At 50.6% G+C, this 22,233-nt stretch overlaps 2 protein-coding genes across 9 annotated transcripts in view; one reads left to right on the top strand and one right to left on the bottom strand.

The window, feature by feature from the left end:
• The window catches only part of ARHGEF7 (Rho guanine nucleotide exchange factor 7), a 125,737-nt gene that overhangs the window by 85,445 nt on the left and 18,059 nt on the right, over positions 1 to 22,233 (top strand). For all 8 annotated transcript variants that reach the window (XR_003791759.1, XM_029210426.1, XM_029210425.1 and 5 more), the window contains 8 exons: positions 4,941 to 5,063; positions 12,663 to 12,801; positions 13,518 to 13,577; positions 14,270 to 14,416; positions 15,164 to 15,250; positions 17,605 to 17,683; positions 17,872 to 18,011; positions 20,894 to 21,118. Coding sequence is in view for 7 of the 8 variants with exons in the window: in XM_029210426.1 (XP_029066259.1) it covers positions 4,941 to 5,063; positions 12,663 to 12,801; positions 13,518 to 13,577; positions 14,270 to 14,416; positions 15,164 to 15,250; positions 17,605 to 17,683; positions 17,872 to 18,011; positions 20,894 to 21,118 (1,000 nt within the window). In the remaining variant the exon portion in view is untranslated. The remainder of the gene's footprint in view (positions 1 to 4,940; positions 5,064 to 12,662; positions 12,802 to 13,517; positions 13,578 to 14,269; positions 14,417 to 15,163; positions 15,251 to 17,604; positions 17,684 to 17,871; positions 18,012 to 20,893; positions 21,119 to 22,233) is intronic.
• Positions 5,057 to 8,231, bottom strand: LOC114888329 (peptidyl-prolyl cis-trans isomerase A-like). The gene is made up of 2 exons (XM_029210432.1): positions 8,036 to 8,231; positions 5,057 to 7,968 (listed from the first exon to the last, which is right to left on the bottom strand). Exons 1-2 carry the CDS (start codon positions 8,102 to 8,104, stop codon positions 7,543 to 7,545), a joined length of 495 nt encoding a protein of 164 aa, XP_029066265.1. The 5' UTR covers positions 8,105 to 8,231; the 3' UTR covers positions 5,057 to 7,542.

Below are 22,233 nucleotides of genomic sequence, written 5' to 3'. Positions count from 1 at the left end.
TGTAGCAGGGCCTGGGGTGCGCATGGCTTCGTGCCTTACGTGCCACCGTGTGGGCGGCCACGTTGCTCCCATGCCCTCCCTGGGGACCACCCTCCCAGCGCCTTCATGTGTCCAGCAGCCCAGAAGCCCCGGGGCCCTGGCGTTTGGGGGTTTTACGGCAGTCTCGTTGCAGAGCCGAGATTGATTAAATACATCGCTGGCCGCTGGCGATCCTCCCAGTCTCAGGCCCCTCTCCCCTCCGTGGAGGTCTGGGGTGGGCTGAAGTCCCCACCCTCCAATCACATGGTGGGTTCCCCCGGCAGGGCCCCCCCCTCCATCCTGAAGCCGTCTGGGGGATCAGCCCAAGCCCCGGTGTGGTTAAAGGGGCGTGGTATGGGTAACAGAAGATGCTCTTGTCACTCAGGAAATGACAGGGGTTTTAGGAGCTCTGTGCCAGGAATGGGAGCCAAGCCCAAATGTGGGATTAGGGTTCTAGAGGGGGAGAGATACCCGAGGGGGGAGTGGGCTGCTGCTGAAGCTGTGAGGCAGGAGGGGGAGCCTCAGGGCAGGGCTGGGCCGCCCCACCCTCAGGCACCTTGTAGGATGATTTCCAAAGAGTAGCTAGAAACCCTTCCTGTTAGTAAAATTGACTTCTCTTTTGTAAAAGTTACTTTAGACGGAATGTCTCCACGGTTGGGTTTTCTAGGATCGAGTGTGTTCCCCGAGGTCCCTGCAGCTTGTGCCAGCCGCCCTTGTCAGGGGGTGGTCCAGCCTGTCTCATCACTTACTTGTGTGCTCATTCATTCGTTCGTTCATGCATTTGCTAGTTCTCCTGTTCCCCCTCCCTCACGGGTCACCCCACGCCCAGAGCTCTTGTAGCTGGTATTCTCTTTCCAGGCGTTCTCCTGGCCTGAAAGGAGTTCTCTTTCTTGTGGTAGCATCTGCCCTGCCCTTGTGCTGACACTGCCCTGGCTCAGGCCGGCCTCGTCCTCCCTGTGTCCTGCACGGACTCCTGACCAGGCCTCGACCTCCAGGTGGCCCCTGCGTGTCCATTTCTCCACCAGCCTCTGGTCAGAGCTCTGCTCAGGAGCTTCGGGTGGCGCCCGGTTACTCACGTGTTGCTTCACAGCTGCGTTTTACAGACTGGCCTTCGAGGTGCTTGTATAGGCCGCCTCGTGGGGGGAGAGCTAAGTTAGGAGATGAGCTCCCGCGTGGTGGCAGTCTGACGGGGTCCCTCCCCGAGGGGCTCCCGCCCGTCTCTCCCGCTCCTTCCCCGCCTTGTGCCGGCCTCTGTCACTGCCCGCCACCCTCGGGGTGGGGAGCAGGGGTGCCGAGAGGTGACCCCCCACCCGGCCCTGCCTGCTGACCCCTCCGTTTGGATCCACTTCCTCCTGCTGTTCCTCTTACTGAAACCCCGCTGGTTCCTTCAGCCCAGTGGACACAGTCAGTCCCAGTCCCAGCCTGCCCCTCTCCCCGCGTTTCTTCACATGCACATTTGCGCTTTGTTTACTTGCAGACTCCTTTTTAGTGTATTGTAGACTGAGTTCCCGTCAGTTCTCTTATATATTGTAGGGCTTCAGCTTGCAGAAGAAAATATTTAATAAATAAGCATTTAGTGTAATTGCTGTTGGTTAAATACACATTGTGTATTGATTTTGTTCAAAAGTTAATTTTAAAGCGTATCTTAAGATATAAATAAATTCACTTTTATAACGGACCATTACTGTAACATTTTCACAGTAAAATAGTATTTGTTTTAGATGATTATCAAAATACAAATTTGAACGAGAGGATATAGTTCATTTTGTTTGGAAGTTGTTTTTTTGAACCATCCACATAATAGCGAGCATGGGTGATCCAGAGGTAACATTCAGCTTTGTAGAACAGACTGGCTTAGATGCAGAGCACACGTCTGGTTTTGCCTGGGCCGCGTCCCTATTAAAGAGCAGAGCATAGGACTTGAGCCTATTTGGAGGTGATTTGGGGTTGATGGCGCACTGACCCAGGCGATTCCGATCATGGAATCGCCTCTGGCCTCAGTGGCGGAGTCTCCACGATGGACTCAGTGTCAGAGCTGACCTCCTGCCCCTGGCCAGCCGTGCTGTCACCTGGGAGGCCCTGAGTAGCTCTTGCCATAATTTCCTCACTTGTTGAGACTGCAAGCTTCCATAGAAACGTGATTTCAAAGCACATGTCCAGCACTAGAACCTTAAGAGTCTAGGGAATTCAGAAAGTGAGGCAGACCAGTGGCGTGTGCGGGGACTCGGGCAGATGGCCCGGGGCGGGGAGCCTGAGAGAGCTGCTGGCTGGTGGGAAGGGACTCCTCCCGCCAGAGCCTCAGATGCTGCCCCTTCCCGGGGCTCTGGCACCCTTAGGAGGGTCGTCCACGTTTAGGGTTTGGGGTTCAGCGGGAGAGGACTTGCCGGGGGCTGCCAGCGGCCCCTGAGGCTCCTACGAGTGGGCGCTTGTGGCCACTCGTGTAGACACCTCTCTCGACGCTGTCTGTGAACTGCGTGCTGAGGCTCACCTGGCGCGCAGCCGTGCCGTCGTGCTGATCTTCGTGTCCCCTTGGAAATCGGTGGTTACCGGACTGTGAACCCTCTGTCTGTCCAGCTGGCATTACCGGCAGGAATAAATGTGCTCTGGGGGGGAAATGGTGTAGCAGTTCTGATTTCTCAGATTTTTCCTGGGATTCATTCCTTTTTACTCTAGGGAAGGAGAAAGGCCCTTGGCTATCCCCTCTTGCTACAGAGACTATTGGCTGGACTGTTTGTGTCACCCGCCTCTTATTATCAGACCATTGATAACGCCTCACCTGTTATCAGATCCTTGGTTGATAACACCCCCCTTATCAGACCACTGATTGGTAAAACCACCTGTCATCAGGTCAGTGGTAAAACCATACTTATCAGACCACTGCTGACCGCGTACCCATTGTCAGAGCTGGGCGTTGGGCCACCAGGAGGCTGCAGGTAGATGTGGCTGACAAGCAGCCCTGTGGCCTCCACAGCCATTGGGGGCCCTGCCTACACGTTGTCATGCTCTAGAAACCATCTCTAGAGCAACAAGAGAGAACCACAATGAAGATCCTCTGTTTCAGTTCTTAAGTCATATTCCATGTTGATGGTCTTTGTGAGTTTTGCATGCCCCGTTATTTCAGTGCTCTAGGAGGTGTTACGTGTGAGGCGTGTTGGCACAAGACCTGGGCTCCGTGTTAGGACCGCCCATGTAACCTTTCTGAGCTCTGTCTGCTGGTGCCTTCCGGCGAGTTGATGGATTATGAGGGCTTTATAAACTGATGGGGGGCAAGTGTAGCGAGTTCCTGCAGAACTGGTCCAAGAGAGGTCATAAAACTGTAGGACCAAGGCTCAACAGGTCAAAAGAAAGAAAAAGGAAGGAAGGAAAGAAAAGAGAAAGAAAACCTTGTATAGTGAAGTCATTGTCCGTATGTAATCCATGGACATGTAAGAAATGAAAGTCCCTAGACCTAGATTTTAACTACATTCTCCTTTGACTGCATCGGGGCTGTGGTGTTGGGCCAGGTGGGCAGTGACGTCCTGACAGCGCGTAGCCCAGCACTGAGCAGGGTGTGTGCCGTTGCAGGAGCTCCATCATGTAGGTAGTGCATCTCTCGTCTTCCTGTGCCCTGTCTCCGGCAGTGTTCTGTTTTTGTTGGCCAATCTCTGACGTCCCATCATTGCCGTTGCTTTCAGTCCCCTCAGCTGGGCAGTCGGGGTTCCCTGCTGGATTTCTTGTTGTAGAAGCCAGCCTCCTCCTGTTTCACTGTGTCTGAGTGTGACCATCACCTGCTCCATTGTCAGTGTGTCATAGTCTCAATAGATGTGTCTTAGGTGCCTGGACCCTGGTAGCAAGCAGGTAGTCTCAGTGTGTCTTTGAGGAAGGCGTTCTTGGCTGCGTGTGATGCCTGGTCCTTGGTGACTTGGAAAGGATGCCAGTCTTTTTCCCTCTCCTGGAGGTGTGTGCTGTCCTCCTCTGAGCGCTGCTGCAATTTGCGTCTCAGAAAATTGAGACACCATCTCTGTCTTATAGTCAGTTCATTTTTGAACTTGTTTTGTATTCCCCTAAAAGACTGCAGTCGCTTTTTAGGTAGAGATCATTTCTTTCTCTGTTTTTAATCTGTTCGCAGTGCCTGAATGAATGGTTGAAGTTAATTTGTTGAGTCAGTGACTGTTTCTCCTGCAGATACACGGAACTGGGACTAATCCCTGGAGGCTATTGAAAACCCACTTAGGGCTAAGCTCACACTGGAGAAGAGTCTGCTAGAAGTGCGGGTGCTAGCTTACTGTGGCTTCAGATCTGAATCAGTGAACTGAGCAGTGAAACTCGCAAGAAGCAGCACACGCCCGGTCAGAGTTAGGCGCTGCGTTAGGGAAATGCTGTTGGCAGCTGGCCCGTCCTCCCGCAGGATTAAGGTGCCTTTCCTGCTCTGGACGAGTCTTTTTCCCACGTCAGTGACGATGATGGCGATGATGGCCTGTAGGTTTCGTTGGCATGCTTGTCTCTCTGCCTACCACTGATTCTCTCCAGCCTTCGCCCAAAGGGAAAGAGGGCTGTCGTGTTTTCTCATCTGCCTGTCTTGATGCTCCTTCAGTAGAAAACCTTACCGACCAAGTAACCACATGTTATATTTCTCCTTATTTTACACACAATTTAAGGCTTCATGACATTATTTTCCTCACTGCTCAAGGAATCCTGGACTTGTGCACAGGTCCTGGCATCTGGACGCTGGAGAAAAGGACGGGCTTGGTTGGCTGCTTTATGGCAGAGCGGCTTCCGAGGCAGGTCTCTCCCCCCGCTGGCTCGTGTTCGGAGCACATACAGTCTGGGACTCGTGTGTGCCGTTTCTGTGGGGTGGTGCACAGGCCCTCCTCCCGCATGGTCCCCACGTCCACTACTGTCTGTGGCACTCAGGATGGTTCCCTTGTGCCTCTCCTCTCCAGGATGCCTGAAGCCCAGCAGAGAGTCGGAGGCTGCTTTTTAAACCTGATGCCGCAGATGAAGACCTTGTACCTCGCGTATTGTGCCAACCACCCGTCTGCAGTGAGCGTCCTCACGGAGCACAGGTGCGTCTCTGGGACTTGCCTCCCCGAGCGGGGAGTGGCGTCATGGGGTCCCCCCTGGAGCAGCTTGTTTCTGTCAGATGTTACGTGCAATGCAGTGAACATTCACGCGTTTATTCAAAGATGATCATTTTAATTACCCTCGGAATTAGTGCCTGAGAAGTACTGGTTGGAAGTCTTTGAAATCCTGCTTAGTGCTTTTATAATAGAAAAGGATGTGTTTTGAAGTCTCCCCTTCAGCTCGTACCCTTTGGACAGTGGGTTGAAGGAGCTGGTAAGTGTTCTGGAATGTGGCTGCAGGCTGAGTCCGGGCTGCTGGAATCGCGTTTCTCAGCGCGTAAGCACCAGGCCACGTGAGACAGAAGTACACTTGCTGTAGGACTAAATGTGCATTTACAGTGAGGCCTGGATTTCTTAGGAAAACATGAAGTTGGAGACCGTTAGCTTCAGCTTTTCACCCCGAAGCAGCGGTGCAACAAGTGAAACAATGGACAGATTGATTTCCAGCTTGTTTGGTAAGACAAGGCCGTACCTGTGTCCTGGAGGAGGGCTGGGCACCCTGGGCAGCGGCGAGGACCACGGGTTCGGCCCGCAGACGGAGTGGGCGATGAGGCTGTTTCTGCCCCCAGAAGGGCACGCGTTTGCATTAATAAGTGTCCTAGAAAATATTTACGGTTTCTTCTGAAAACGGCAGTTCAGCCATAAGTAGCGGTTCAATCACTGTTTAACCCGTAAATGAAGAAGTTGTGTTAGTCGCATCAGGGTAAACGCCACTGTGCTTGTGGTTTAAATACTTAACCTCAACGCACTCCTAAGCATTTCGGTTTGAAGCTTAGAAACTGCTGGGAAGCAGGCATTGCCGAGATTGAGCTGAGCTTGCAGCGTAGCATCCCTGTGAGCGCGCCTGGGTTGTGTGGGCCTGGTGGCAGGGCCCCTGGGCCCGTCAGACCTGGTTTGAGCCCTCACTGCCTCTCTGAAGCAGATGGGTCTCAGGAGGTCACCCTTCTTCTCTGAGAGCGCTGGCCATAGGGTACTGTAGGCGTGAGGCAGAACATGTAAACTGTCAGGACTGAGTGAGCACGATGAAGGCTCAATAATGCGAATTGCTTTATTATCTTATCTGGACTCTGGGTGTTTACTGCTTCTCCGTGTGCGTAAATACTGAACCTCCATTTGTAGTAAAGCGTTTCCAGTCCTGCAGCGAAGCAAGCAGTCTTTGACACGGTGATGGAGAGAAGAGAGATTAGGACACACGGCGACCACAGAAATGAAAAACCCATCGGGTCTTCTTCTTCATGCTTCTGGGAGTGTGGGCAGTGTTAGCATGTGCCTTCCTAGTTAAACTGTGAAGCATGGATGCAGTTACATGCTCTGGCATCCACTCCTGGGAATGACAAGTTAAATGGAATTTCCATACCGGTGAAATGCAGAGATTACATTTGTGTCTCTGAAAATTCCTCAGGAATTGCTGACACAGCCATGGGGGAGATAAACAGCAAATAGAATGTTAGGGTAAAATTGCACACCTTTTTAATTTTGCTCTCTCCTTCCCCCTTTTTGGTCAGGGGTTGATCCCCCAGGGGTGGGTTGAAAGTACGAAAAGAGGGTGGTTGTGAGGCTCCGTGCCGAAGGTGACATTTAAAGCAGTTCAGACTGTTGAAGTTTCCTAAAATGTTTAGACGTTCAAGGGGAATGCTCGCAAGCATGTGCTGTTTTCCTCTCTTCTGTACTATTACTTTAATGACTGTTTGTGTCGTAGCTGAAACCTCAGTGGAGCTTTTCCCCAGAATAGCAGGGAGAGAATACAGATGCGGTTCTGAGTGGGGACCTCTGCCCTCCACCACGTGGCGAGTCCCGGAGTGGGAGGCGGGTGGAATGAGGTCAGGCTCTGGGCCTGTGAGCCCGGAGACGGCGGGAGAGCGTGGAGGCCGCAGGATGCGCTGCCTGCGTGCCCTCCTGAGGTCCTGGGGCAGCGAGAGCGCCCACTCCGCCCGCAGGTCAGACCCTGCTTCTGAAGCGTAAGTTGGGGGATTGAGAGGAGGCTCGCGGGGGGCTGGGGGCCTCTGTTGGCCTTCACTTTCCATTCTGGGACCCTAGCTTGTGGCCTCTTTCCCGCTTCCCTACGTTTGTTGTAGTCTTAAAAGCCGCCACACTGAGGGGTAGATAAATCTGTTTTTTTGCTTGAATATACTTTTTTCTTTTTAAATTTAATTTTATTTATTTTTTTATACAGCAGGTTCTTATTAGTTATCTATTTTATACATGTTAGTGTATATATGTCAGTATACTTTTTCAGCATTGATTTAAACGTAGTGTTTTGCAGTTTTAAAGTCTTACTTACAGTCTTATGATCCTTACATTGTGTTAGTTTGAATTCTGAGTATGAATCTTGAAAATGTATATACAGAACCATCAGTTCTACTCTGTGACATAAATCACAGCAAGATCCTTTTTTAAGATAAAACACAAGTCAAACTTATTGTTAGATTTGTCCACAGTCAGCAGTGGTGATCTTCTTGCTGGTCTTGCCATTCCTGGACCCCAAGCGCTCCATGGCTTCCACAGTATTCGTGCCCTCTTTCACCTTGCCAGAGACCACATGCTTGCCATCCAACCACTCAGTCTTGGCAGTGCAGATGAAAAACTGGGAACCGTTTGTGTTGGGGCCAGCATTTGCCATGGACAAGATGCCAGGACCCGTATGCTTCAGGAGGAAATTCTCGTCATCAAATTTCTCCCCGTAGATGGAATTGCCACCAGTGCCATTATGGCATGTGAAGTCACCACCCTGGCACATAAATCCCGGAATTATTCTGTGAAAGCAGGAACCTTTATAACCAAAGCCTTCCTCCCCAGTGCTCAGAGCACGAAAGTTTTCTGCTGTCTTTGGAACTTTGTCCGCAAACAGCTCCAATCTGTTAACGTAGCTTTATGGATTGGATGAGCAGTCACTTCTTGGTTTCCAGGTCCCTCACCTCAAAGGAGACGCGGTCCAAGGGCTCGCCGTTGACGGCGATGTCAAAGAACACGGTAGGGTTGACCATGGTTGGGCAGCGCGGGAGGTTCTGGGGTGGCGGCGTCTGCAAAGCCAGCAAGATCCTTTTTGACCCACCTCCTGGGGTAACGGAAATAAAAACAAAAATAAACAAATGGGACCTAATGAAACTTAAAACCTTTTGCACAGCAAAGGAAACCATAAACAAGATGAAAAGACAACCCTCAGGATGGGAGGAAATATTTGCAAATGAAACAACGGACAAAAGATTAATCTCCAAAATACACAAACAGCTCATGGAGCTCAGTATCAAAAAAACAAACAATCCAATTGAAAAATGGGCAGAAGACCTAAATAGACATTTCTCCAAAGAGGACATACAGATGGCCAAGAGGCACATGAGAAGCTGCTCAATATCCCTAAGTATTAGAGAAATGCCAATCAAAACTACAGTGAGGTATCACCTCACACCAGGTAGAATGGGCATCATCAGAAAATCTACAAACAGTAAATGCTGGAGAGGGTGTGGAGGAAAGGGAGCCCTCCTGCACTGCTGGTGGGAATGTAAACTGATACGGCCACTATGGAGAACAGTATGGAGGTTCCTTAAAAAACTACAAATAGAACTACCATACGACCCAGCAATCCCACTACTGGGCATCTACCCTGAGAAAACCGTAATTCAATAAAGAGTCATGCACCCCAATGTTCACTGCAGCTCTATCTACAATAGCCAGGACATGGAAGCAACCTAAATGCCCATCGACAGAAGAATGGATAAAGAAGATGTGGCACATGTGTACAATGGACTATTACTCAGCCATAAAAAGGAATGAAATGGAGTTATTTGTAGTGAGGTGGATGCACCTAGAGTCTGTCCTACAGAGTGAAGTAAGTCAGAAAGAGAAAAATACCTTATGCTAATACATATATATGGAATCTGAAAAAGTGGTACCGGTGAACCTAGCTGGCAGGGGGAGAATAAAGACACAGACGTTGAGAATGGACTGGGGGACACGGGGTGAAGGGGAGGCTGGGATGAAGTGAGAGAGTGGCATGGACATATATACACTACCAAACGTAAAATAGATAGCCAGTGGGAAGCAGCCGCATAGCACAGGGAGATCAGCTCGGTGCTTCGTGACCACCTAGAGGGGTGGGATAGGGAGGGTGGGAGGGAGGCTCAAGAGGGAGGGGATATGGGGATATATGTATACATATAGCTGATTCACTTTGTTACACAGCAGAAACTCGCACACCGTTGTAAAGCAATTATACTCCAATAAAGATGTTTAAAAAAAAAAAAGTTCAGCTGCCCTTGGATGGCAAAAAAAAGGAGCACCAGTTCTGTTGAATTATAACTGACGTGTACCTTTTGCATTATCACGTGATAGTAGCCTCATAGGCTCATGGCTGCCTGTTTTGAGTGAATTACGGGTTTCGTTTTTTCCAGCACTTTACCTGTGGCTTTTTGCTGGGCTACTTGATGGCTCTCTGTGTGTTCCCCTGGTTGCCGTCTTGCGGCCCATGGTGTCATTTCAGTAAATACAGAGGCGGTACGCTGTGTAAGGATCGCCGGCCTCAGTAGAAATTAAGCTGAAAGAGCCTTTGTTTTGTCAGAAAAGCTGTAACCAGCCGTTTTGTCTTGTTTTATTGTAGTACTAAATTTGTTTTTAAAACTAAAAAAAAAACTATTTCAGTGATCTATAAAGATTTATAAAAAGTTCTGTTTCCTTTCTTAACTGTGCACGTGTCTGGCATTGAAAGGCTGCCATGTGAATGTTAAAAGAAGTTACTTTTGCTTTTGCAAAAATTTCACATAAATTTTTAGTTGTAGGGAATTTTGGGGGATGGGTGAGTGGGTGATGAGGATAATTTGCTTAGTTTTATTCATTATTGTCTGCCATAACTATGGTTATGAAATTGCACGTATAATACTGAAGTATCAAAAATGGCCTGAAGAGACTTTCTGACGATTTTTCTTGTGGTAGAAAAGGCCCCAACTGGATTATACTTAAAGGAGTCGAAATGTACTGTTAATATCATTAAGGTTCATTTTTATGGGACTGTGCTTGATCATTTGTTCAACATTCAGAGAAATGCTGGTAAAGTATAAATTTCTCCTCCATAAAGCCATCATTTCTCTCTGCTCACATGTTAGGGATGGGTGGGCTGATCTGAAGAGGCAAACGTTTCCGAGTGAAAATGTTTGAGGGCTAGGGCGGGCCTGGTGGGCACAAGACGTGGAGCGGCCGCGCGTGGGTAGGGGGCCCCACCTGGGCTCGGCCACTGTTGGCAGTGGCTCCCGTCTGCAGACGTGCACGATGACCCCTGTCTCAGGCCCGGGGTGGCGTGGGCGGGAAGGATGCACAGTGCGTGTCCGGTGCCGTTGCCCCTGCTCTGTCCCTCTCCCTGACGTGCGCTCCTGCCTGTGCGTCTCCTCTGCCCGAGCTTGGGGAGGTGGGCCAGGAGGCAGCCCTGAGGGTCGGGCTTGGAAGAGCCAGCCCTACAAGGAGGGCAAGGCAGGGTGATGGCAGAGCATGGAACCGTGCACAGCAGTGCCAGCGCCAGGCTGCCCCACAGCAGGGTCCCGGAGCATCGCCTGCCTGGCTTCGGAAGCCCAGCCCTGTGGTTTTCCGGGAAAGCCGTTCTTCGAAAGCACAGAGTTCTGTGCACAGAGGTGTTGGGTCGTGTTGCCTATGAAAGCGCGTGTGCACATAGAGCCCTAGAAGTAGTTAGGCTGCTTCTGTGCTAAATATTTTAAATTGCACCACCGTGGCAGGCTGTCTCGCAGGAAGGAAGTCGTCATGAAGCCTTCCTTCTGATGGAAGTGGGAAAAATGTGTATTGTATATGCTGAGTTGTTATAACGAGGACTTTGTGAACATTTTCCCGTTTTATAATTTGCTTTGATTTTGATCATAGCTCCTAAATGTGTATGTATATTTATTTACAAGGTTGATTTTTGAAGAAAACTATGTATAGGTAGGTAGGTAGATGGCAGGTGCTGTTAACTATGCTGTCATTCTTCGTACGCAGCCAGGATGCGCTCCGGCTCAGGCCGCCCACGTTGTCGCGAGCCCCAGCGCAGACAGGAGCTGTCTCCGAGAGAGGTCTTACTGCTTGAGAGACATAAGGCTGATTTCCCAGGGGTTGATGGATTTGTTTGCAGCCTGACACTTGGAAGCTTTTGTTTCTGAGCTGGTTTAGTCGGGTCAGGTACCTTCCCCTTTGGATATGTCAGCAGAATCGATGTGCAGGGTTGAGAGTAAGAGGTGGGCAGTGCCAGCACCAGCTCTGCTGTCACACGTCCCACAGAAAGTCACTCTAGGTTGTACCGTAGGAGACTCTCGTATTCACCACTTTTGAACTAGCAGTTTCAGACGGTTTAGCCTGAATACCTCCCGTTTTTCGCCAGGAGCCATCAGTGGGCTGCTGGTCCTAGGAAGCTTGGGCGGGCGGCCACGTACAGCTGGGGGTGGAGGTGAGGCGTGAGGCGGGTTCAGCTGACCGGCACCCGGGGGGGATGGGCTCGGTGATTCTTCAGGACCCCGAGGTTGTCCTGCCCTCCCAGTGGGTGGGTGCCGCCTCTTCTCACAGCCTGCATTCCAGGTGTCCTCCGTCCCCCGGTGTCTGGAGGGACACGTCTCGGCAGCAGTGAGGGGCACAGACTGGCTTCCTCCCATGGACCCTTTATAAACGTCATCTGTCCCTCAGTGCAGAGACAGAAGCACAGAGTTTCAGTCACAGACGTGAGCCACAAATGTGTGGGTGACAGAGCTTGACCCACAGCTGTGCCCCTGACCTTCCTGGGGTCTTCCTGAACTGGAGCCCCCAGGGCGGCACAGGGCACGATGTGGGGCGGCTCAGGAGGGCGTTGCCACTGGAGCGTTAGGTGGAAGGTGGTGAGGGTGAGGGTGACAGAGGAGGAGTACGGTATTGAAGACGTGCTTTTAGAGCTGAGTTAGCTTCTGAGCGTATACTAGGTGTCCTCACCTACAGATGCGGAAAACTTTCTTCACACACACTGGGAGGGTTAAATGAAATGATGATGCAAAAATGCTTTTGAAAGTTTAAAGCCCGAGGATGTGTGAGTTACTTTATCGTGCTGCATCGTGCAGCCGCCTTCGGGGACTAAAGCACCTGGAGGGTCAGCGCCATGATTCATTTGGTGGTAGTTGGGACGCATCTCCTGACACGTTTTACTGTCTTGAGGTTCCAGGTAACGGGGCCCTGTTCTTGCGCTCAGAAGGCCACGCACATTCACACTCTTCCACAGGAAAGTGCCTCACTGAGGTGGCCTTTCGTGATGGGGATGGGGGTGGGGGGGGGGGGGGGGGGGGGTGTGGCTGGGAAAGCACAGGTGCTCTGTGTTAGGCACACGTGGTTTTGCTCAGACTGAGGGCGAGAACATGAGCTGTGTGGGGATCTCCGCTCTGGTGTTTGGAGATAACCAGCACGTGTTGGGCTGTGACAGCGGTAGCCTCTGAACCGTCAGGGACACCGCGTGGTACTTCGTAGTCCTGGTGGGACTGGGGCAGGGGCGCGGCCCTTCTGAGCTCTAACGGTGGCCTCTTCTCCTCTCCCCGCGTGGCTGCGCGTGGTCAGTGAAGAGCTGGGCGAGTTCATGGAGATGAAGGGCGCCAGCAGCCCAGGCATTCTCGTGCTGACCACCGGCCTCAGCAAGCCGTTCATGCGCCTGGACAAGTACCCTGCACTGCTCAAGGAGCTGGAGAGACACATGGAGGTACGTATGCCTGCCCCGCCTGCCAGCCAGCCACGCCCGGGAGAGGGCTCCTGGGCCAGAGCCTGCAGAGGGGGTTTAACCAGTGGCCTGTAACTCGGGGTTTTCAGAATGACGTTGTTAAATGTGAACTTGCTTTCCCTTATCTCAGCTGTAGAAAAGCGTCTGCTCCTTCAGTTCCTCTCCACCCACTGCTGCTGACGGGGGATTTTCCCGTCGCTAGAAAACGCTCATAGCGTTGAGGTGTCGTATCAGGAACGCGTACTTACAGTGTTGTGAAGTACGTAAGTCATAGAGTAATAACAGCGAAAGAATCAGCTAATGAAGCGTATTTATTCTGTGTTCAGATAGCAGGCTGTGGGCCCGGGAGAAATTTGGGTTCAGGTTACTGGCTTGGTTAGGCTGTAGGGAACCATTTCCCAAAGGGCAGGCCATCCAGTCTGCTTCACAGGTGTTCCCCTCTGTCCTCTGGTGCCAGAGCAGCAGAGGCCCGTAAGGGCTGGGCATGGCCGTGTGCCGGCCTCCCTCCCCAGGGCAGAGCCCAGATCACTCTGCTCCACGACCCCCTCGAGGACTAAGAAACGGCACTTTAATGCTGCGAAGAATAGGACAGGTTCCAGGTTGAAAAGTCTAGGGAAGGCCCGCGCCAGTCTACAGAGTGCCTTTCTGAGAAAAACTTTTCATTATGAAAGCTAATAGTGTGCTTCTTTTATTCAAAGGATTATCATCCAGATAGACAAGACATTCAAAAATCCATGACTGCCTTCAAAAACCTTTCAGTAAGTGATTAAGCATATCACGTCGTTTTTTTTTCCCCGTCAGACATTATTATGGCAAACGAATGCAGAAAAATTACTTGCGAAGTATAATTTGGATTTACTCTGATGAAATAAAAATATAGTAGTTATGCCATGGCTGGTAAACTCTCAGGCTTTACTGGACTGTGGACACCAGGAAAATGAAATGATAATTGTTTAAATTTTAAAAAGGCACCACATAATGCTAGAGCTACTACAGTGATTCAGAACATGTTCTTAACCGCATCCCACAGTGTCTTTAGTGACTGAGTGTGAAATGGAATGCTGTTGGGTTTTTTTGTCTGTTGTCATGCTGTCTTACTGACTTGAGTTTCTGGAATACGTGTCTTATTTACAGCACAAGTGGAACTTACTCTTTCTTCCCCTCTTCTCAGTCTTCTCTGTTGCGTTCACTAGTAAAAGCAGAAAATATTTTTCTTGCCCAGTCCACGTTTTTTCTTCTAAAAGTGGCAGCAATGGCTATATTTTTCTAAAAGTGTTTTTCGTTCTAGAGCTGTTGGGTGTTTTGTCTCTCTTGACTTGATTCCATACTTGTGAAGTAAGCAAATTGTTCACCAGGTGATCTGTCTTAAGAAGTAAGATACAAAGCAATATGGCCAGAACCTAAGGTTCCAGGAGTCCCGTTTCTTCTAACGGTGTTGTGTGCTTCTCAGGCGCAGTGTCAGGAGGTACGGAAAAGGAAGGAGCTGGAGCTGCAGATCCTGACGGAAGCCATCCGGAGCTGGGAGGGGGATGACATTAAGACCCTGGGCAACGTCATTTACATGTCCCAGGTCCTGATTCAGTGCGCTGGGAGCGAGGTACCGCAGTGCGCGAGCGCCATTCCCAGCACGGCTTTCCTAGGGCCCCTGCACGTGGCCGGTTTGGGAGGCGCCTGCCTGGGACACGGCTTCCGAGCATTCCTTCACTTTTGTGAGCGGTGTGTCGATGGCGGCGCATGGAAGTGCTGCCTGCGTTTCTCTTTCTGTGTCTCCTTTTAGTTTCTTGGGAATGTTTGTCCTTCACTGTGGTCTTTGTGGGGCTTTTCTTACCTATTGAAGTAAATGAGTTTTAATACATAAACAGTGCTTTTAGGTCTTTCATGTAGATTGGGTAAAGTTTATGGGGTGGGTGGAAACATTGAGTTGACGTGTTGGATTTTAGGTTAGTGCCAGGGTCTACCAGTGGACTAAATCCATCTCCGCATTTTATCCCACCCTCCTTCAGCCTGAAGGGCCCACCTGGTTACCCACTGCCCCTAAAAGCTTACAGGTTCTTTTCCTCCATTTTCTCTCAACCACAGAAAGAAGATTTTACTAATTAAGAGTTAATGGCAGAGCTAAACTCCTTAATCAAATTTTATAAACAGATGTTAACGTGAGCTACTTGTGAGTCTAAGAATTTATCATAATTTTGTTTCCATTTAATTTAGCTCATGAAATTTGGTAGAGAGAAATATCTAAACAGGAAGTATGATATAATATTTCCTAAGGCCTACTACAAATATTCTCACAACTGTAAAATACGTGTTTTTAAAACAATTATTTGAATTTGCTCTTTTACATTAGGAAAAGAATGAACGATATCTTCTGCTCTTCCCAAATATTTTGCTAATGTTGTCTGCCAGTCCTAGGATGAGTGGTTTTATATACCAGGTAAAACACATTTTAAATTTGTATTCAATTGTTTATTGTGGATCTGAGAATCATTTCCAGGCTTGTTTTGAGTTTTGTGTTCAATACTACATGCATCTGTTTGTGGGCTGCGTGTAGTGTTGTATGTATAGTGTTATATCCAGACACGTACACACAAGTCCTGTCTGTGCATTTCGATGTGACTGTGCAAATTAGGATACTTGTGTTAATCCAAAGCAAAAAGAGAAGGAGACTAAAATTTGTGGAGCTGCCCCCCAGGACACAGACTGCTGAGGTGCGGTGCCAGCCCGTCGCCACCAAGTCGTGTGCCGCTTCTTTCCTGGTGGCTGGTACATGGTGGGCACAGCAGCGGGCTAGCTGGAGGGGGACCCGCGGCCGAGGTGGGTCTTGGGCACACGTCAGGTGGTGTACGTGGTAGTGGACGATCGTTTAGCCTTTCTGTTGTTGATCGTTTTTCTGTTTTTCTTTGAGAGAATATGAGAGCTGATTTAAGAAGAACACGCAAGGGGAAATGTTTTCTTTTTTGTGCGCTAATTTCACATGTGATATTAAGTGCTTTATGCTTTTTCTGTCTGTCTAGTAGGAGCTTCTAGCAAGGTTTACTGCCTTCTCTCTGTGTAGTTACAGAAGCTTCTGCCTTTCCCATCAGTTTTTCAAGGCCTGGCTAGTCACCAGATGCTGTTTCAACAGAAGTCGTCCTTTGTTTTCTCTGAGCTGCGTTTCTGCATACGTAGCACATTGTTTGTTTTGTCCCCGACCAGAGCTCTAGTGGGTCCTGAGTCCAGAGTGTCCGTGGCTTGTTTGTACCTGCACAGAAAGCTTTGCCACCCAAAGGGGAGTGTCATCGCACACTCCACAAGGAGCACTTTAAAATTGAGGAAGCAGCTGTACACGGGCAAGCCTAGAAAAATAATACCTCTTAATCTGTAAGCCTGCCGCTGACTGATGTCTGGCTGAGGGAGCACCTGCTCAGGTTCCCCCAAACTGGCGGCTCCCGCTTTAAGTGGCCTTGGTCCTTTTCCATCAGTGTTCTCCAGCTTCGTGCTGTACACCCAGGAGGCTGAGTCGGGGCCCTGCTTTGACCTGCAGGAGCTGAGGTTGCCGTCTGGGACAGGCTTAGGCCCCTAGGATGTTGGCATTGACATGCCACCAGCAGAGCACTGTTCTCCCGCCCTGTGCACGGGTTCCTGGGGGCTTTCTCTCCAAGTGCTGTGACCCACGGTCCACGTACTGTCAGTATTCATTTCTGGCTCTGAGGGATGTTAAAAAGCGCTACATCCAGCAACAGTGAGCACGTCCTGTCCGCCGGGGTTGCCGCTGCGCTGAATGCAGCCCTGCAGCTCTGTTTCCTGGAGAGTTCTCGGAGCTGTTGGTCACCCCTGTGCCTTAGGACTCTTGGAAGGGTGTCTGCAGTGTCTGCATCTAACCACGGCTGTGCCGGTGCTACCCTGTCCCGCCTGCTGAGCCCCGGTGGCCCGTGGCCTGGATGATACCTGTCTCGGGAGGGGAGGGGTGGGGAGACCGCCTCGTGCCCTGTGGGATGCTCGGCGTCACCCCTGGCCCCCGCCCTGTAGACGTCAGGAGCCCTGTGGGCTGTGGCATTGCCGGCGCCAGGACTCCCGCCGCCACCCCACTGAGAGTCCTGCTTCTCGGGGGCGGCTTGGCCCCAGTCCTCAGGGAGAGACTTTCCCTGAGGACTTGCTTGGCCACCGCGTTCCGTGGTGTGTCTGTTATTTGTGCTGGTCCCTTCCGGCCCATTTCCGGCCCCTCTCCGTGGACGTTCCCGCTCCCCTCCCCAGGCCCTCTGTTGTCAGAGCGGATGGGCTGGCTGCTCTTTTCTGCATTTTGTGCAGCGCTCAGCACAGCTCTCGACTTCCTGTCTGGTGACGACCACGCACAACTACCGTACAGTTCCTCTTGCTCCAGTTTCCTCCTTACTTTGCTTTCAGACGTGGAACTTCCTCTGCATTTCTTTAAGGCAAATCTGTGCTTCCTTTGCATAAAGAACATCATTTAAAATAGCCACTGTAGACTCTAGTTTTTTTATCATGATGTGTAATGTTTTTGTGTCCTGCTGTTGATGTTTAGAGTAACCCATCAGATGAAATTTTTTTTTTTCTGGTTTGCTGCCCTGTACCTTTTTGCTGGCTCATTTCTTGATTCTAGTGTTACGATTTCTTGTTTGAGATAGAGGTTCATATTGTACATGCATTCGGTACAAACAAAAGAGCATTTTTGCTTTACAGAGACAGTTCCTCTGCTATTTCTAAAATCATGTAATATTTACTTTATTAATGGTATCTTCTTTACTAGAAAAGCACTAATTGTTTTTTTTTGGGGGGGGTCTTTTTTAGGGAAAGCTACCAACGACAGGAATGACAATCACAAAGCTTGAGGACAGTGAAAATCATAGAAATGCATTTGAAATATCAGGTGATAGGCACAGACTCTGTGGATGCCCTCTGTCCGGGTGACCAGGCAGCTGGCCCTCTGTGTGCAGGCCCTTGCCGACCCTTCCAGGGGGCTGACACGGCAGCGCTGTTGGCCCTCCTCGGGGGTGCACGTGTGCGTGTGTGTGTGTTCTGCCTGCTCCCCGTTTCAGCTGTGTTTCTCTCTTCCAGGGAACATGATTGAGCGGATCTTAGTGTCCTGCAGCAACCAGCAGGACCTGCACGAGTGGGTGGACCATCTGCAGAAGCAGACGAAGGTCACCTCTGCGGGAAACCCCACCATTAAGCCTCATTCTGTGCCGTCTCACACCGTAAGGGCCCCCGTCCCTCTCCAGACTCCGGGGTCAGCCTTGGGTTCGGTTGCCAGCAAGTGATCAAGTGCTTTAAGGCATAGTCAGCCTCTGGGTCAGGAAAGCACATGTGCGTTGTGTTTCTCTGCAAGCACTTGCTCACTGCCAGTGGATGGTGAATCGCTACGCTCATGCACACACACGCGCGTGCGCGCACACACACACACACACAGTTCATGGCCCCTGGCTAGGAAGCTGCGTGTGCGCGCGCACACACACACACACACACACACACACACACACACACACGGTTCATGGCCCCTGGCTAGGAAGCTGCGTGCACACACACGCACACACACACACACAGTTCATGGCCTCTGGCTAGGAAGCTGCGTGCACACACACACGCACGCACACACACACACACAGTTCATGGCCCCTGGCTAGGAAGCTGCCTTGCTCAGAGCGGGTCGTGTAACCTAAGTTGGTTTCAACCAAAAGCCTGAGAGCCACTGGTCCATAGAGGGCTTTTCTGAGCATTTTAATTGTATTTATTATGTTTCATCAAAAAAACAAACAGTGAATACTTACGATGACAAAAAGGACCAGATTCATGTTGAAGGCATTAAAATGTAATTTTTGACTCATTGTTTTGATTGTAAGAAATCTGTATCTTCTACTTTTAGAAAAGCTCAATAGCCCTTTAAGTTTTTAGATACTTAAACATTTCAACATATATCAGCACCAAAGTGTCCGTGTTTAAAACTTCTCTTTACTGGTATTGAATCATCTGATCATTCGTCATCTTTACCAGATAATATTGAAGAACCAGGCAAGAGCCTTCTTACAAATGACTAGGGTCTCACAGCATTTCTGGCTGGTGGGTTCTTCTTGCCATCCTTGCCAGCCTGTGATGATCTTTACTGGGAGTTTTCTACCCCCTGTGGTCGCCATCCTTGGGGTTAAAGTTTTAGCTCAGGGACGGTGGCCATGGCGCAGCGTGCTGGTCACAGGTGCAGTGCCTTAGGCCATTTCTCAACAGTTTGGGGGTTAAAACTGCTCATTTGCTTCAGCTAATGTTTCATTTTGAATGGCTCCACCATTTATAACTTTTCCATACTTTTAAAAAATATTAAAGATGCTTAGCTTTCACGGGACTAAATTTATCCCAAGGACATATGTGCGTCCACGTGTGTGTTTATAAGGAAAAGGGAAGTGCCTTCTCGCTCAGATTGTCTGTAACAGCCTGAAACTAACCTTTATAAAGTCACATCAAGTAATACTGTGCTGTGTATCGGGACGCTGGCCGCTCTCGTTCCTGTTCTTGTCACATAGTGGCAAGGGAGTTACAGCCCTGCTGTCTGGAGGGCACTGTGCCCCACACGCAGGGTTGTCAAGTGTTGTGTGCTCTTCTTACGGAGGTTCTCTCTGGGGGTGTCTGTGTTCTCCCTGTGATTGCTGTGTCCAGCTTGAATAATACTCTAACTTTAGCATAAAGCTACCTCTCTTGACTTTTACAAGCAAGGAGAAATAAAAGCAAATGTTACTTACCGTGACATTGCTAGAAGGGATGTTTTGCGCAATTTTCTCCGTTTGTGAATTATTTAGTTTGAAAAAATTATTTTGTAGTGGTTGTATTAACACGTTACAACACACACACACACCCAGCACAGGTGTGTGGTCACTGCAGAGAGTCCACTGCTTCTGTCCTTGGACACCAGCCTCAGCTAGAGCCTGGGCTTCCCTTTAAGCCTGTTTTTCAGGTATTGTTCAGTTCTTCCGAATGATGATCTCACTCAGGTTTCCAGCTCACAGAACCACTCAGCTCCTTCTCCTGTTAAGCATACTGTATTGTTTTCGGCTAATTTGAGTTCTTTAGCTAATTTTGAACGTTATTTATTTTATTTAACATTTTCTTATTTAATTGTCAGTGTGATGGAATACTTTTGGGTTTTCTAGGAATATAAACCCCATTAATAAGGTCCTTCTGAGAAATTAGATTTATATAACTTTGTTTTGATTAAAGCTGATTTTTCTGAGAAAATGTTTTTTTTTTTTTTTGCGGTACGCGGGCCTCTCACTGTTGTGGCCTCTCCCGTTGCGGAGCACAGGCTCCGGACGCGCAGGCTCAGCGGCCATGGCTCACGGGCCCAGCCGCTCCGCGGCATGTGGGATCTTCCCGGACCGGGGCACGAACCCGTGTCCCCTGCATCGGCAGGCGGACTCTCAACCACTGCGCCACCAGGGAAGCCCTGAGAAAATGTTTTATCCCAGGGATTGGCAAAATTTTTCTAATAAAAGACAGGCGGTAAATATTGGAGGTTTTTAGGCAATATGGTCTCTGTCACAATTACAGTTTGTTTTTGTTATACAAAAGCAGCCACTGACAGGAATAGGCCTGACTGTGTCCCAGGAGCTTTTTTTTTTTTTTTTTTTTTTTTTAAACAAAAACAGGGATCAGGCCCTAGTTTTGGCCACCCTTGAATCACCAGGCAGTGAGTAATACAGCTGGGGAGGTAATCATTACCCTCGCCGTAATCACATTCTCAGTGCAGGGAATGCCCGTTCTGTCATACAGTTCTGGTATCTGTACTAAATGAAATACCTTTTTGCAAACGTGAGTCCATGGCAGTTAAAGGTGGTGGGTGGAATTTCCGGGTCTGGACCCCCAGCGCCCCGCTGCTTCCTGACCCCAGCTCAGCTGCGGCCTGGAGCAGCACGCGGGACGGCGGCTCCCCGCTCAACCCAAGTGGCCCAGAGACTGAGCACCTGGAGAGTCCAGAGCACTGCCCACAGGCTGGGGCTGCCCCAGTGGGGCATCTTGGTGGGCCGGGTGTGTTTGCTCAGGGCTCCCCTGACAGTGAACGGTGTCTCTGCTCTCTCCCGCCCTGTGCCCCGCGCAGCTCCCCTCCCACTCGGTCACCCCGTCCAGCAAGCATGCGGACAGCAAGCCCGTGCCACTGACGCCCGCCTACCACACGCTGCCTCACCCCTCGCACCACGGCACTCCACACACCACCATCAACTGGGGGCCCCTGGAGCCTCCGAAGACCCCCAAGCCCTGGAGCCTGAGCTGCCTGCGACCCGCACCCCCTCTCCGGCCCTCAGCTGCTCTCTGCTACAAGGAGGTGAGCCCCGACTTGACGGCTGGACGTGTTACTTCGGCCGTTCCCTGCTTCAGTCCAGGGAGTTCAGAAACGTGGGCCATCCCGTGTTTGTGTCTGTGACATAAAGCAGATCGGCCTCTTCAGAACTGTGAAGGGTCTGCCTTTGTTCTCTTGTCACTCCTTCCTGTGGTCCTGGGAGCCCTGGGGAGACCCTCATGGCGGGGCCCTCTCTGTGCCCGTCACGGAGGAGCTGTTTCTGTGCCCACCTGCCCTCCGTTCCCTTTGCCCAGAGGCCACGGAGCTGGGAGGCTTCGCGTGGGCCTCCCGGCCTCTCGCTGAAAGAACTTTGAACTTGGTTGTGATGGGTCTCAGCTCACTGTGTGCGTGCCACTCTGCCACACCGTGTGACCCTTGTCAGGCTTGAGCTCTTGCCCGGGAACCCTCCGTCTGGTCACCTGTGTAAGGCGGAGGGAACGTTTACGGGGAAGGGGTGGGTGAGGGCAGCGCTCCTCGTGGCGTGGTCACAGCGCACCCGCTCTCCTCCACTCGGACAGTGTTTGCACGTGTCTGCTGTTCCCTCCCTGCCCTGATGAGAAAGGGAAGGGACTCGAGAAGTAGGGTCCAGGAGTATCTGCCCTTGAGGAAGCTGGTGATGGTGTGAAATGATGAGTGTGAGTGGAGTTTGGTTACCATAGGCGTGGCTGTGAGCGTGGCGGGCGTGGCCTGGCTGTGAGCCTGGTGTGAGCCTTTGCGTGTCCACGAGGCTGCATTTGCAGAGGCCCTGGAGCAGACACCCCCTCCGTGCTTGCTGGCAGCCCTAGGTGTTTTAAGATCTATAGAAGAGTACAACGTAAGTTATAGTTAATCCTTTATGTTTCTGTTAATGAATTTTGGTTTTTGTGACGTGTACCTTGCGGGTGTCCCTGTGCCCAGGTCGGAGCGTTCCTCGCCCTGGCAGCGCCTGGAAGAGTGCTGATGTCTGTGTTGCAGGCGTGTGGGCAAGCCCTGGTGATCTCATTGCTGGGGAGGGAGAGTGGGGCGGAGGAGGGAGAGGAAGGCGTGGAGGGGTGTGGCCGTGAGCATGTCCAGTGTGCTGAGCACGCAGACCGCCTGGTGGAAAGTGGTCACAGACGAAA

The sequence above is a fragment of the Monodon monoceros genome, unplaced genomic scaffold (genome assembly GCF_005190385.1).
Source record: "Monodon monoceros isolate NGI ecotype Baffin Bay Population unplaced genomic scaffold, NGI_Narwhal_1 Super_Scaffold_8, whole genome shotgun sequence".
NCBI classification, from domain to species: domain Eukaryota; kingdom Metazoa; phylum Chordata; class Mammalia; order Artiodactyla; family Monodontidae; genus Monodon; species Monodon monoceros.
Note: the sequence above shows the minus strand (reverse complement) of the source record. Positions and strands in the feature narration are given on the sequence as shown.